Source organism: Electrona antarctica (assembly GCF_951216825.1).
Source record: "Electrona antarctica genome assembly, chromosome: 20".
Lineage (NCBI taxonomy): Eukaryota > Metazoa > Chordata > Actinopteri > Myctophiformes > Myctophidae > Electrona > Electrona antarctica.
This window is the reverse complement of record NC_136801.1, coordinates 23,788,616-23,801,729: the sequence shown is the minus strand read 5'-3', so window position 1 is coordinate 23,801,729 and position 13,114 is coordinate 23,788,616. Positions and strand designations below refer to the sequence as shown.

The window sequence follows — 13,114 nt, the reverse complement described above, 5'->3', positions numbered from 1 at the left end:
CTCTTAGCTCGAGCCCCAAAGGAGGAATTTAATGTCTCCCCGGGACCCAAAACAGTGAAAATGGCCGATCTACAAGGTCACGTGCACTGTAGATCGCAACTGGGGACGGTCAACAATTCGAAGAACAACGTTCAGACCATTCTTTTCATCTTTATTTGCCCTGCTTACCAACTATTGCAACAAACACTGTTTTTTGCATCGCTACGCTCCATGTCAATCAACACCAAGACCCGCCCACTCTCCCTCAAAAACAACAAGCCCAGTTGGCAGCTAAACTGGTGAAAGTGTTACTTTCCTGCCCTACCTGCATCTCTCTGATAACACTATTCACTTGGAATACAGGTCATATTCAGCCTCATATAAAACAGCCTTCCCCCGTGTGTGTGTGTGACTGTGTGTATGTGAGAATGGGAGGGAGGATTTTTAACAACGCTCGGCCTGTTTGTTTGTTTACGAAGGTGTTACGATACAGTTCACCAAGGCCGTGTTACATAATAGCGGAGAGGAAACATGAGATGCTGCAAGTGTCTCCGCGAAGTTTGTCTCCACACACACACACACACACACACACACACACACACACACACACACACACACACACACACACACACACACACACACACACACACACACACACACACACACACACACACACACACACACACACACACACACACACACACACACACACACACACACACGAGCGTGGTGGTGTAGAAACACTAGAAGTGACACAGTCAGGACTGGGGACACTCATCGTGGACGGACGGGGGATGGACGCTTGATTATAGACCAGACCGCAAAAGAAGGAAGAAGGATGCGTGGCATCCAACAAGGTCGCCTACGGCCGTCTTGAGTGACAGGCTGAGCCTGAGCGCCAGGCAGGCACCGCTGTTAACCCATTTTGGGGCGGGAACCCCTTTTGGTGTTTTAAACATTGTTATAATTTAGCTATTTTTGAAAAGTCACAAGTTTGAAAATGTGGCGCAAATTTGGAATATATATTTTCTCAGAACAAACGTTAACTCAAATCTTTGCTTCTGGGGGGTTCCTGGAACAACATATTTTCAGATGGGGGTCGGAGGCCAATTACATATATCATTTTTGGGGTCCTCGACATGAAATATTGAGCACCACTGATATAGAAACATGAGGTATTTCAGAAAACCGTCAGAATTTAGACACATTTTTTTTATTTCGACGTCAGGCCTAAATGGGTTAAGAACACAAGCAATGCGTTTTTAACAGAATAGAGTTGTTACTTCGTATTTTAACGCAAGGCCCTTCGTATGATTGACATTAGACAAGCGATACGTTTTTAACATAACAGAGTAGAGTTGTTCAGGCATTAACTCGAATATGGAAACGCCAAAGTGATTTCCTTGTATGAGAAGCATTGGAACTTGGGAAGTGCCATTTACACAAGCTCGAAACGTTGATCAATAATAACACTCTTGGGAGCGAAAAATGAACCCGTAAGGGTTCATTTCACGCTCTCAAGAGTTATAGATCTATATAAGGGTCCATTTGGTTACCAACTCTCCAAACCATATGAAGTAACAACTCAATTCTGTTAAAAACGCATCGCTTGTGTTCTTAAAGGACAACTTTAGTTTTCAACCAAAGTTCATGTTTTAGGTTGTTATTAGAGAAAGGAAAAAGGCGAGTGTAATTTATTTTTCATTTGCTCCTTTTTTTTGTTTTAGGGATTTAGACGTTTTCGAGCATGGGGCTAAATATGTATTTCTTTACAAAATTTTATAGCAATTTATTTTTTTATTATTTACTATAGTCCTACTAGACCCCAATACATTACATCTGGCCACAAAAGATCACAGGATCTACTGAATGTGTTAAACTGACATATTGAGCCTATGACACACAGTGTGGCTTCCCCCCAGTAGGCTACCTTCACATTCAATAGATCCTGTGATCTTTTAATAATAATAATAATACATTTTATTTATAAGGCGCCTTTCAGGGCACTCAAGGTCGCCGTACAGGTTAAAAACAGTTGATACAAAACACAGTTAAAAGCAAAACAAAACTAGGGCACAGCTTGCAGCAGAGGTCAGCCATATGCCTGCCTAAACAGGTGAGGTGAGTTTGGAATATGGTGATAGAGTCCATGTTTCTGATGTCAGGGGGAGGGAGTTCCAGAGGTGGGGGGCAGAGCGGCTGAAGGCTCTTGACCCCATGGTGGAGAGACGGGCTGGGAGAACTTTCAGGGTGATTGAGGAGGCAGACCTAAGAGACCGGGTGGGGATGTTGACATGGACAAGGTCAGCCAGGTATGGGGGGGCGAGATTATGGATGGCCTTGAAGGTATGGAGAAGGATCTTGAAGTCGATGCGGTATTTGATGGGGAGCCAGTGGAGTTGGTGAAGTACAGGGGTGATGTGACTGATGACAGGGGTTCTGGTGACGATACGAGCAGCAGCGTTTTGTGGGGTCTATTAGGACTATAGTAAATAAACAGGCTGTGTAGAAACTCTGTCGGTGATCACTGCCCAGATATCCATCAAACGGCGGCTGTGGCTCAGGAGGTAGAGCAGGTCGTCCAATGATCCCTGGGTCGGCGGTTCGAATCCCGGCTCCTCCTGTCTACATGTCGAAGTGTCCTTGGGCAAGACACTGAACCCTACATTGCCTCCAATGAGTCGGTCGGTGTGAGCTTGCCACCATTGGTGTGTGAATGTGGGAAGTGAGGACGCTGGCGTCGAATGTTCGCCGCTTCACCTCCCAATGTATGAATGAATGAACCATTGTAAAGCGCTTTGAGCACTTGGAAAAGCACTATAAAAATGCAATTCATTCATTATCAAACCACTTTTCTAGAGTGAGTGCATAACACCAGAAGGAGCATCTGACCTTGTTTCCTCCAAAATTCAGCTTCAGTCTTGATTTAGACAGCAAATTCTGATTTAGTTTAGTCTATTGAATAAAATGTAATTTCGGTTTTTAGTCACATTTTAGTAATCTAATGCTGTACTTGTTTTGCTGAATTATTACTACGGGTCTGGTCTGTCTGTCAATCTGTCTAACTAATGTTTTAAATCACCACCAGGGGGAAGCAATGGACTTGTTTTGGTGGGTAACTTCTCTGTCTTTGGGTCATGAGAAGAGATAGGGTGATACTTTGGGTCATGAGAAGAGATAGTTCTTTAACACATTTTGGGCGGGAACCCCTTTTGGTGTTTTATATACTGTATGTACTTTAGCTATTTTTGAAAAATCGTGAAAATGTAGCGCAAATCTTTGAATATATATTCTTTCAGAGGGAACGTTTTTAACTCAAATCGTTGCTTCTGGGGGGGTCCCTGGAACAACATATTTTCAGATGGGGGTCAGCGGCCAATTACATTTTTGGGGTCCTTGACATGAAATATTGATCACCACTGATATAAAAACATTAGGTATTTCAGAAAACTGTCAGGATTTAGAAGACTTTTTATTTTGACGTCAGGCCAAAATGGGTTAAAGCAGTGGTTCTCAAATGGTTTCATTTCAAGGACCCCCAGATTCGTATCCAACCCTCATAATAACTCTGGGAGTTATTGGGGTTGTACAGACCTGTAAGATTCCATTTGGTTCCCGACTATGAATCATTTAGCTCGGGAGCTCCTGGAGCCCTCTCAAGGACCCCTGGGGGTCCCCACTTTGAGAAGCACTGGTCTAAAGCAGAGCTCCTGGAGCCCTCTCAAGGACCCCTGGGGGTCCCCACTTTAAGAAGCACTGGTCTAAAGCAGAGGTTCCCAACCTCTCAAGGACCCCTGGGGGTCCCCACTTTGAGAAGCACTGGTCTAAAGCAGAGGTTCTGGAGCCCTCTCAAGGACCCCTGGGGGTCCCCACTTTGAGAAGCACTGGTCTAAAGCAGAGCTCCTGGAGCCCTCTCAAGGACCCCTGGGGGTCCCCACTTTGAGAAGCACTGGTCTAAAGCAGAGGTTCTGGAGCCCTCTCAAGGACCCCTGGGGGTCCCCACTTTGAGAAGCACTGGTCTAAAGCAGAGGTTCCCAACCTCTCAAGGACCCCTGGGGGTCCCCACTTTGAGAAGCACTGGTCTAAAGCAGAGGTTCTGGAGCCCTCTCAAGGACCCCTGGGGGTCCCCACTTTGAGAAGCACTGGTCTAAAGCAGAGGTTCCCAACCTCTCAAGGACCCCTGGGGGTCCCCACTTTGAGAAGCACTGGTCTAAAGCAGAGGTTCTGGAGCCCTCTCAAGGACCCCTGGGGGTCCCCACTTTGAGAAGCACTGGTCTAAAGCAGAGGTTCTGGAGCCCTCTCAAGGACCCCTGGGGGTCCCCACTTTGAGAAGCACTGGTCTAAAGCAGAGGTTCTGGAGCCCTCTCAAGGACCCCTGGGGGTCCCCACTTTGAGAAGCACTGGTCTAAAGCAGAGGTTCCCAACCTCTCAAGGACCCCTGGGGGTCCCCACTTTGAGAAGCACTGGTCTAAAGCAGAGGTTCTGGAGCCCTCTCAAGGACCCCTGGGGGTCCCCACTTTGAGAAGCACTGGTCTAAAGCAGAGGTTCCCAACCACTGGTGGTACTTGAGCCCCTCTCTAGTGGTACACAGAGGAGTCGCCCCACAAAAGGAGAAAAAAAAGACAAAAGTGGAATGAAATATTTATATTACTACAGGTAGTTCTTCTGACCAAGCAATTGGCTGAAATAGCTAGGCTATCCAGTGTTGAAATGAGCATGACAGCACACCTAGCCGTTATTAGAAGATTTGAGAACGGATTAATCGCATTAGAAATATCATCAGTTGTGCTGATTAGTGATTAGACAGAGTTTTGTCAGAGCAGCAGCATTATTGGCTTAGGAATGGAATAAAAAGGCAGGTATAAGCTCCTGTATGTTATATTAGTTATTATGGTGGTACATGGAGAGCCACATATTTTCTGAGGTGGTACTTCAGTATAAAAAGGTTGGGAACCAATGCTCTAAAGAACCCATTTTGACGTCTTACCCACAACATTTTGTGTACATGACGTGAATTCTGTCATTTTGAATGTTTCTTTCGTCGCATTTCTGTACTCGCTCCCAGTGAAGAACATTGAGAATGATATTCTTTGCTTCCGAACCCGAAGAACAAAATCAACAAATAGTTTGAGTTGTTGGAAAATGATACTCACTGTGATAGTCTTAATTTCACATCAGCAACACCATACTGGCCCTGGAACGGATGTCTGCAACAAGAGGCCAGATCAAACAATTAATCTATCAAACAGATTTAGCAAATAGTAAAAGGACAAAAAGCAACAATAGTGAAATGTGATGCATAGTGAGCTTGTAGATCAGCTATTTTTCCACTATACTTGAAATAGGGCTTATTCATATTTCATCAATGCAGTTTTTCCCTTCCTGGAAATATAGTGGATTCAAAAGTTCAATATGTGTCTTTGAAATGTAGTAAAAAAAAATATATATATATATATATTATTGTGTTTCTAACGGTGGAGCACCTACCCTGGTGTGATCTCCGCCAGCGCGGGGTGCTTGTTGCTGAACCACACGCGGTAGTTATGCGAAATCTTCCACGCCGTGACGAAGGGAACGCCGTAATCAGCCATCAGCCTCTCATTATCTGGAACAAGAGACGCGTGGAAGCAGAGGGTCAAGCCACGGTTATTGATTACCACGCAGTGGAACTAATTCACTCCGATCTTAGTTGATCACGCGTGTGTCTGTGTCTGTGTGTGTGTGTGTGTGTGTGTGTGTGTGTGTGTGTGTGTGTGTGTGTGTGTGTCTGTGTGTGTGTGCGTGCGTGCGTGCGTGTGTAACGGGACGTTTGTAGCATGATAATAAATTGGAAAAAGGACGGTATTGTATGCTACCAGTACCTACCATACTACACACTGAGGACCCCATGGAAGAGTGGGCACCTCGGTGTTAAATTGGATTATTATTATTACTAGCCCTTACCCGGTGTGAAATACTTGCCGCGGGGGGTACTGCGCCCTGGGTGCGTTTTCGCATTTTTAATTCACTAATAAATTCATTATTAATCATTAATGTGTGAAATCGAAAAAGGTTACGGGTCAATGCCTGTGTGAAAAGTGGGAGTGATTGGTTACGGCAGTGAGGAGCTACGGCAGTGACAGTGACAGACACACACATTCAGACATTCGGTTAATTATAGTATGATGATATGATTATTTTCAAAATGTTACAAAATCAAATATTTGGAAAATGGTTTAAAGCAAGTAACTTAACCCATTTAGACCTTAGATCGATTCTACAAATGCCTTCTAAATCCTGACAGTTTTCTGAAAAACCCATGTTTCCATGTCATTCGTTCTCAAACATTTTCATGTCAAGGACCCCCAAAAATATCTGTATTTGGCCGCCGACCCCCCCATCTGAAAATATGTAGTTCCAGGGACCTCCCAGAAGCAAAGATTTGAGTTAAAAATGTTCGCTCTGAAAGAATATATTCAAACATTTGGGCCACATTTTCACGATTTTTCAAAAATAGCAGACCTACAAGCTCATGAGCTTGTAGGTCTGCTATTATTCAATAGCTAAAGTATAACATAACGCCTGAAACACCACATAAGGGGTTCCCGCCCAGAATGGCTTTAAAGCAAGTAATGCATACCTTCTTGCAGGGCAGAGGACAGCAGTGTCTGCAGGTAGAGCGTGAACTGAGCCCTGATCCACTCGTCTCCGCCCTCCCAGCCCGTGCCGTCCAGGAACACGTCCTCGCGGTTCTCCGTGACGTGCTTGACCAGGTAGTCGGCAAAGCGCAGGTCTGCCGTGGTCAGAGTGAGAATCCTGCGCAGCTCAGGGTCCTGGATCTGTATGCGACCTTCCTCCACCTGCAGGAAAACACGCACGCACGCGCACACACACAATTTTGAGAACCACTGATATAGAAACATAAGCTTTTCTGAAAACTGTTCGGATTTAGAAGATATGTGTAGAATCGGCCTCAGGTCTTAATGGGTTAAGACAATCTAATCATCTACAAACACACTTTGCACTTGATTTGCAGTACTTACGTACAACACAATCTCATATTGTTTGCATGAAATGTGTTGAGGAGACACAGATGCATTTACAAGCAATTTGCGACCAAATTCATACGGCTCATATTTGATACAGCAAATCAGGCCCATTGTATGAAGAGCATATAGTCAGTGTACACACACACACACACACACACACACACACACACACACACACACACACACACACACACACACACACACACACACACACACACACACACACACACACACACACACACACACACACACACACACACACACACACACACACACACACACACACACACACACACACACACACACACACACACACACACACACACACACACAAGTCTTACTTCAACAATGGCGTCGCTCAGATGCCTCTGTTGCCGGAAGAGGATATTGGTGGCCCCAGCGACGAAGCCGCGCACCGCCACATCGGACAGCAGGTGGTGCTGTTGCAGCGCCATGTAGGGTAGGCACAGATAACCCTGGAAGAACAAGAGGGCAAAGGTCACCTTCCATCAGAAGTGCATTTACTCAAGACATGCTGCACTTTAGCTTGAGGCACTTTTACTTTACTTGAGCATTTCCAGTTTTGATTTAGACCCGAGGACGATTCTACAAATGTCTGACAGTTTTCTGAAAAACCTATGTTTCTATGTCAGTGGTTCTCAAACTATTTCATGTCAAGATCCCCTAGAATTATCTGTATTTGGCCACCGACCCCATCTTAAAATATGTTGTTCCAGACACCCCCCAGAAGCAAAGATTTGAGTTAAAAAACGTTCACTCTGAAAGAATATATATTCAAAGATTTGCGCCACATTTTCACCATTTTTCAAAAATAGCAGACCTACAAGTTCATAGCGCGGCACCGAGTGCCGCGCTATGAGCTTGTAGATCAATTTTTTCAACAGCTAAAGCATAACATAATGCTTAAAACACCAAAAGGGGTTCCCGCCCAGAACGGGTTAAATATACCCCTACTTTACTACATGTTGAATCAAATGTAGTACTTTTACTTTGGTACTACAAGTATATTTTCATGTAAATGTGTTTGTACTTTTGCTTAAGTCAAATTTTGAATACAGGACTTTCTCATAACGGAGTATGTTTATATTATGGAATAAGAATAATATCTCAAATGTATATAGAGCTTTTCTAAGTAAGTACCCAAAGAAGCAAGTACAATTTTGAGGTAATTGTACACTTAACTTGAGCATTTCCAAAGTCCAATACTTTTACGTCTACTCCACTACATCTCGGATCCAAATATTGTTACGCCACTACATTTATTTTAAAACTATAGTTAATAGTTTACAGCTAATTACTCTGTAGATTTTGATTATTAATACAAAACTCACAAAGTGTCACGATGCGACGCATTGAGCTTGTAGATTGTCTATTTTCAAAAAATATTTGTATACATTTGAAAACTATGCTTTTACTTTTGGTACTTTAAGTACATTTTGATACCACTACTTTTGTACTATTACTCAAGTACAGTTTGAATTCCAGACTTTTACTTGTAACAGAGAATTACCATATTGCAGTATTGATACTTTCATTTAAGCAAAACATTTCAGTACTTTTTCTACCACTGTCTATCACCTCCGACAGTGTTCGCCATTTACAGCCAAGCTGGACGGATCTGGGCCACGATGTCATAGCCTGGTTAATAAACCAGACCGAATCAGCCGTTGGCAAAAAAAAGTTGCCTACCAGCGGATTACGGTCTGGCGAGGCTCAGTAGCACGCCTCTTTCCTACAGCAGAGAACAGGTCGGACCAATCGGGACACGGTATGCAATATAGGCGGGCTTTGGTACAGTGACGTTCAATGCTTGAGACTTTTGACTGACAGTAGCTCTGACCAATTGCGTCAAAGAGAAAATGTTCCCCGGGAAATGAAATCCAAGTGGAGCCAGCCCAGACTGATATACCGCGACAGTGTTGTGTGATATTAGTCTGGCTTATTAGCCAGGCTAACGATGTCAGGGGAGGAATATTATTCAGACATTTTGTCATTTTTAGCTTTTTTTTTAAATGTATTTCTTTATGTATTTTTTTTTACCAGCCAAGGTGCCTGGACCGCTGAGCCACGGCCCAGGCCACATTTTCAGCTTTGATTTATTTACTAAAATGTTCTCATTGCTGAAACTTACCAGAGAGCCTCCAGCAACGGAAAACAAACTGTAAAACATCATTGGCTTTTTATTATCAACGCGAATGTAGAATAAACGAAAACACGTACACCGGATTTAGACTTGGTTGCGCACGGGAATACAGCCGACCTACAAGCTCACAACACGTTGCAGAGTGACACGTTGTGAGCTTGTAGATCAGTGTAGATAACTCTGGCTGGTAAAGGAGAGAACGGACAGATGGCAGTTACTGTTTGCTTTGGAGACGTTTGCCTTGTCATGTTGTGTACATTATTATATTTGATAAGAGGGAGGTTGGGTTATTGTTGTTCTAGTTGCCTTGACTGTGTGCAATGAACTGTACATATTGTGAAGATATATTAACGACAGAGGCTGCACTTAAACCACTTTAAAACTGGCGTCCCTATTTTGGTCATGAACTTTCCAAAATTGTTCAATTTCAGACATTTAAAAAAATACTGGATCTAACAAGATCTAGTATAAAATGTGGTGCATTGCAATGCCTTTGGAGCTTGTTGTAGATCACATCACCCTGACGGGTACAGGTTTGAGTTTAGACTATTGGTCCGACTTGTCATTAGACAGACTACCTCAAACCCTAACATAGTTAAGGGACGCAATACAACAATGACCTCTGCATCCACGGGATGCACTACTGTACTACTGTACTGTTTTTGCGGAGCGTTACCTTGGTGAAGATAGCGAGGGGCAGGCCATACTGGTCCTCCTCCAACCCCGACACCAGACCCTGGGCGACCCCGCCCGCCGACTGGGGCTGCACCGTGATGGGGACGCTCTGCTCGCCGCCGTCAAACGGGTCCGGGTGCTCGCCCTCCTCCCTCCTCCTCTCGGGCGACTCTTTGTCTCCGGGGGCCTCCGAGTCCAGGACGCTGGGGTCCAGCGTCTCCCACTCGCTCTCAGAGGACTCTGGGGAGCCACAGGACGGGGGCTTGAGGTGGTGGCTGTTGTTCTCCCCCATCATGGGCGCTGTGAGTGAGGCAAGGTTATTGTAGTTAACCCATTTAGGCCTGACGTCGAATTTTTAAAATGAAAACCTCATGAAAAACCTCATGTTTCTATATCAGTGGGTCTCAATAGTTCATGTCAAGGACTCCAAAAATTATGTAATTGGCCCCCGCCCCCCATCTGAAAATATGTTGTTCCAGGGAACCCCAGAAGCAAAGATTTGAGTTAAAATGTTCACTCTGAAAGAATATATATTCAAAGATTTGAGGAACATTTTCACGATTTTTCAAAAAATGTCAATAGCTAAAGTATAACATATTGCTTTAAAACACCAAAAGGGGTTCCCCCCCAGAATAACTACAATTGAGAAATGTTTTAGTTGACTAATGAGTGAGTTACAAAACTAAAATCATAGAGAAAATGTATTCCTTTTTGACATAATACCTTTTCTGACATGTTTGAATCTCGCCTTTGACAAATACCACTCAAAACACATACTAAAACCAATATAAACTAAACTAAAGTAGCAAACCGAATTCAAAAGCCAACTAAAACTTCAAAACTATAGAACAGATCAGAATGTTTGTAAACTGTGTGTAGAGCGGTATTTCTGGTTAAAACGTCTATGGATGCATGCTCAATATAAAACCCTCAACCTAGGTGGCATATTCAGAACAAAGCAAAAATATTTTCAATATCCTGTTCATCCAGAAATAATGTATAACAGCGCCCCAACGCTGCTGGCGTTATCTACATTTTTGGTTGTCGTGTGATGTCGCGATGATTCAGTCTATTATAATAATAACCTTGCGTTGTGGTGGTAGCGGCCTCCTCCGCGCCCTCTGCTGGCGATCCTCGGAGGGTCTCCTCGCCACCCTCCCCCACCAGCTCTACCAGGGCGCCGTCGATGTCGGTGACGGAGACGGAGATGAACTCCTCGGCCCCCGTGGTGCTGTCGGCCAGGCTCACGCTCACCTAGGATTGTCACAATTATTACATATTCGTCTAAATCGCCATTATTTGAGATAATCGCAAATTGTTTTGTCATAATCGTCATAAGTATTAGAACGGGTGGGTTGCGCACATCCAGTGCAACCCACACACAGCTCTGCACCACAGTGCTTAATTTATTTAAAAAACACTGGCATTCATTGCGTTTTTAAAATAATTAAGCACTGTGGAGCAGAGCTGTGTACGGACTTCTCTCTTTTGTCCACGTCCATGTTGAAAGAAATTCATACATAAAAAAAGCTGATCTACAATGCGTCACTTCAGCTATTTCCACTATTTTTTTAAGTATACATTTTCAATTTATAAAAAATACTAGTAATTTCTTGGTATATTTCAGTTATTTGTCATATCTGCCCTGTGCACGTTTTTTAAAAGGCGAGCAGAAATGTAATATCTATTGATATTAACCCATTTTGGGCAGGAACCCCTTTTGGTGTTAGCATTATGTTATGCTTTAGCTATTGAAAAATAGCAGATCTACAAGCTTGTAGGTCTGCTATTTTTGAAAAATGACTGACAACTGACATAGAAACATAGCTTTTTCAGAAAACTGTCAGGATGTAGAAGACATTTTTAGAAACTGATCTCAGGTCAAAATGGGTTAAATGTTCCAATCTCCGACGCCAAAACCAGCGCCGTGACAGCTCTGCGCTCACCTCCTCTGACACGCTGCCCCGCGGCCGGTAGTGGGACGAGTCTGCCAGGCCGTGTTCTATCATACCTGGAGAGACAGAGACACAGAGAACCACGCTGTTTACTATTGCTGCAATAGTAAACTGTCTTACTGTATTACATGCAGTAATAATACTACACCGCAAAAGGTCTGTGAGTGAATTCCTTTTGACAATGTTGAGACGGAAAGTCAAAGAAGATCTTTGCCAGCAGAACTGCGATCGATTGATACACAGATCATGTTGGAATTGGTTGCACTTGCATTAGCGAAGATATTCTCTGTGTCTCAGTACAGACAGACAGACTGACTCATTCATCACCAGAGAGTGAAGGTTCTACTGACCTGGGAACAGTGATAAGACAGTCATGAGAGCTCCCACTAGTCTGTTGACTGGAGACACATAGAACAAGACCTGGGGGGGGATGCAAATGAAACTCAGTTCTCACTTTTTACAATTCAGCTCAGTTCTCACTTTTTGCGCACGCAGCACACACACGCAACACACACACACACACACACACACACACACACACACACACACACACACACACACACACACACACACACACACACACACACACACACACACACACACACACACACACACACACACACACACACACACACACACACACACACACACACACACACACACACACACACACACACACGATCCTACCTTCTTCTCCAGTAGGATGAGTTTGAAGAGGATGAGGATCTAGAGGGAAATGAAAGCAGAGGATTATATTATAATCTGAAAAGACTTACTTGACAAATACGGACGATGCTACTTATCCTACAAACGTGGTGAAAAATAACTCATTGCTCTCGTTACTGTAACTGTAATATGATAGCAGTTACAGTAGCAAATGTACTTGCACTTTTGTGTTCCTTAACCCATTTTGGGGCGGGAACCCCTTTGTGTTTTAAGCGTTACGTTATACTTTAGCTATTGAAAAATAGCAGATCTACAAGCTCATAGCGCTACGAGCTTGTAGGTCTGCTATTTTTGAAAAATGCCTCAAATCTTTGAATATATATTATTACAGAGTGAACGTTTTTAACTAAAATCTTTGCTTCTGGGGAGGTCCTTGGAACAACATATTTTCAGATGGGGGGGCGGAGGCATATTACATATAATTTGTGGGGTCCTTGACATGAAATATTGAGCACCACAGATACAGAAACATAAGGTTTTTCAGAAAACTGTCAGGATCTTGAATTTTTTTTTTTTAATTTCGACATGAGGCCTAAATGGGTTAAAGTTGAATTTCTAGTCAACATGCAATGTTGCCGTCCTGCAAC

The 13,114-nt window shown here is 43.6% G+C and overlaps 1 protein-coding gene across 1 annotated transcript in view; it reads right to left on the bottom strand.

Moving 5' to 3' along the window:
• avl9 (AVL9 homolog (S. cerevisiase)) overlaps nt 1-13,114 on the bottom strand; it is a 35,777-nt gene that overhangs the window by 6,931 nt on the left and 15,732 nt on the right. The window contains exons 8-16 of the mRNA XM_079490342.1: nt 12,489-12,527; nt 12,152-12,221; nt 11,793-11,857; nt 10,932-11,100; nt 9,848-10,146; nt 7,349-7,483; nt 6,599-6,818; nt 5,467-5,584; nt 5,133-5,186 (exon numbers count right to left, since the gene is read on the bottom strand). Coding sequence (XP_079346468.1) covers nt 5,133-5,186; nt 5,467-5,584; nt 6,599-6,818; nt 7,349-7,483; nt 9,848-10,146; nt 10,932-11,100; nt 11,793-11,857; nt 12,152-12,221; nt 12,489-12,527 — 1,169 coding nt within the window. The remainder of the gene's footprint in view (nt 1-5,132; nt 5,187-5,466; nt 5,585-6,598; nt 6,819-7,348; nt 7,484-9,847; nt 10,147-10,931; nt 11,101-11,792; nt 11,858-12,151; nt 12,222-12,488; nt 12,528-13,114) is intronic.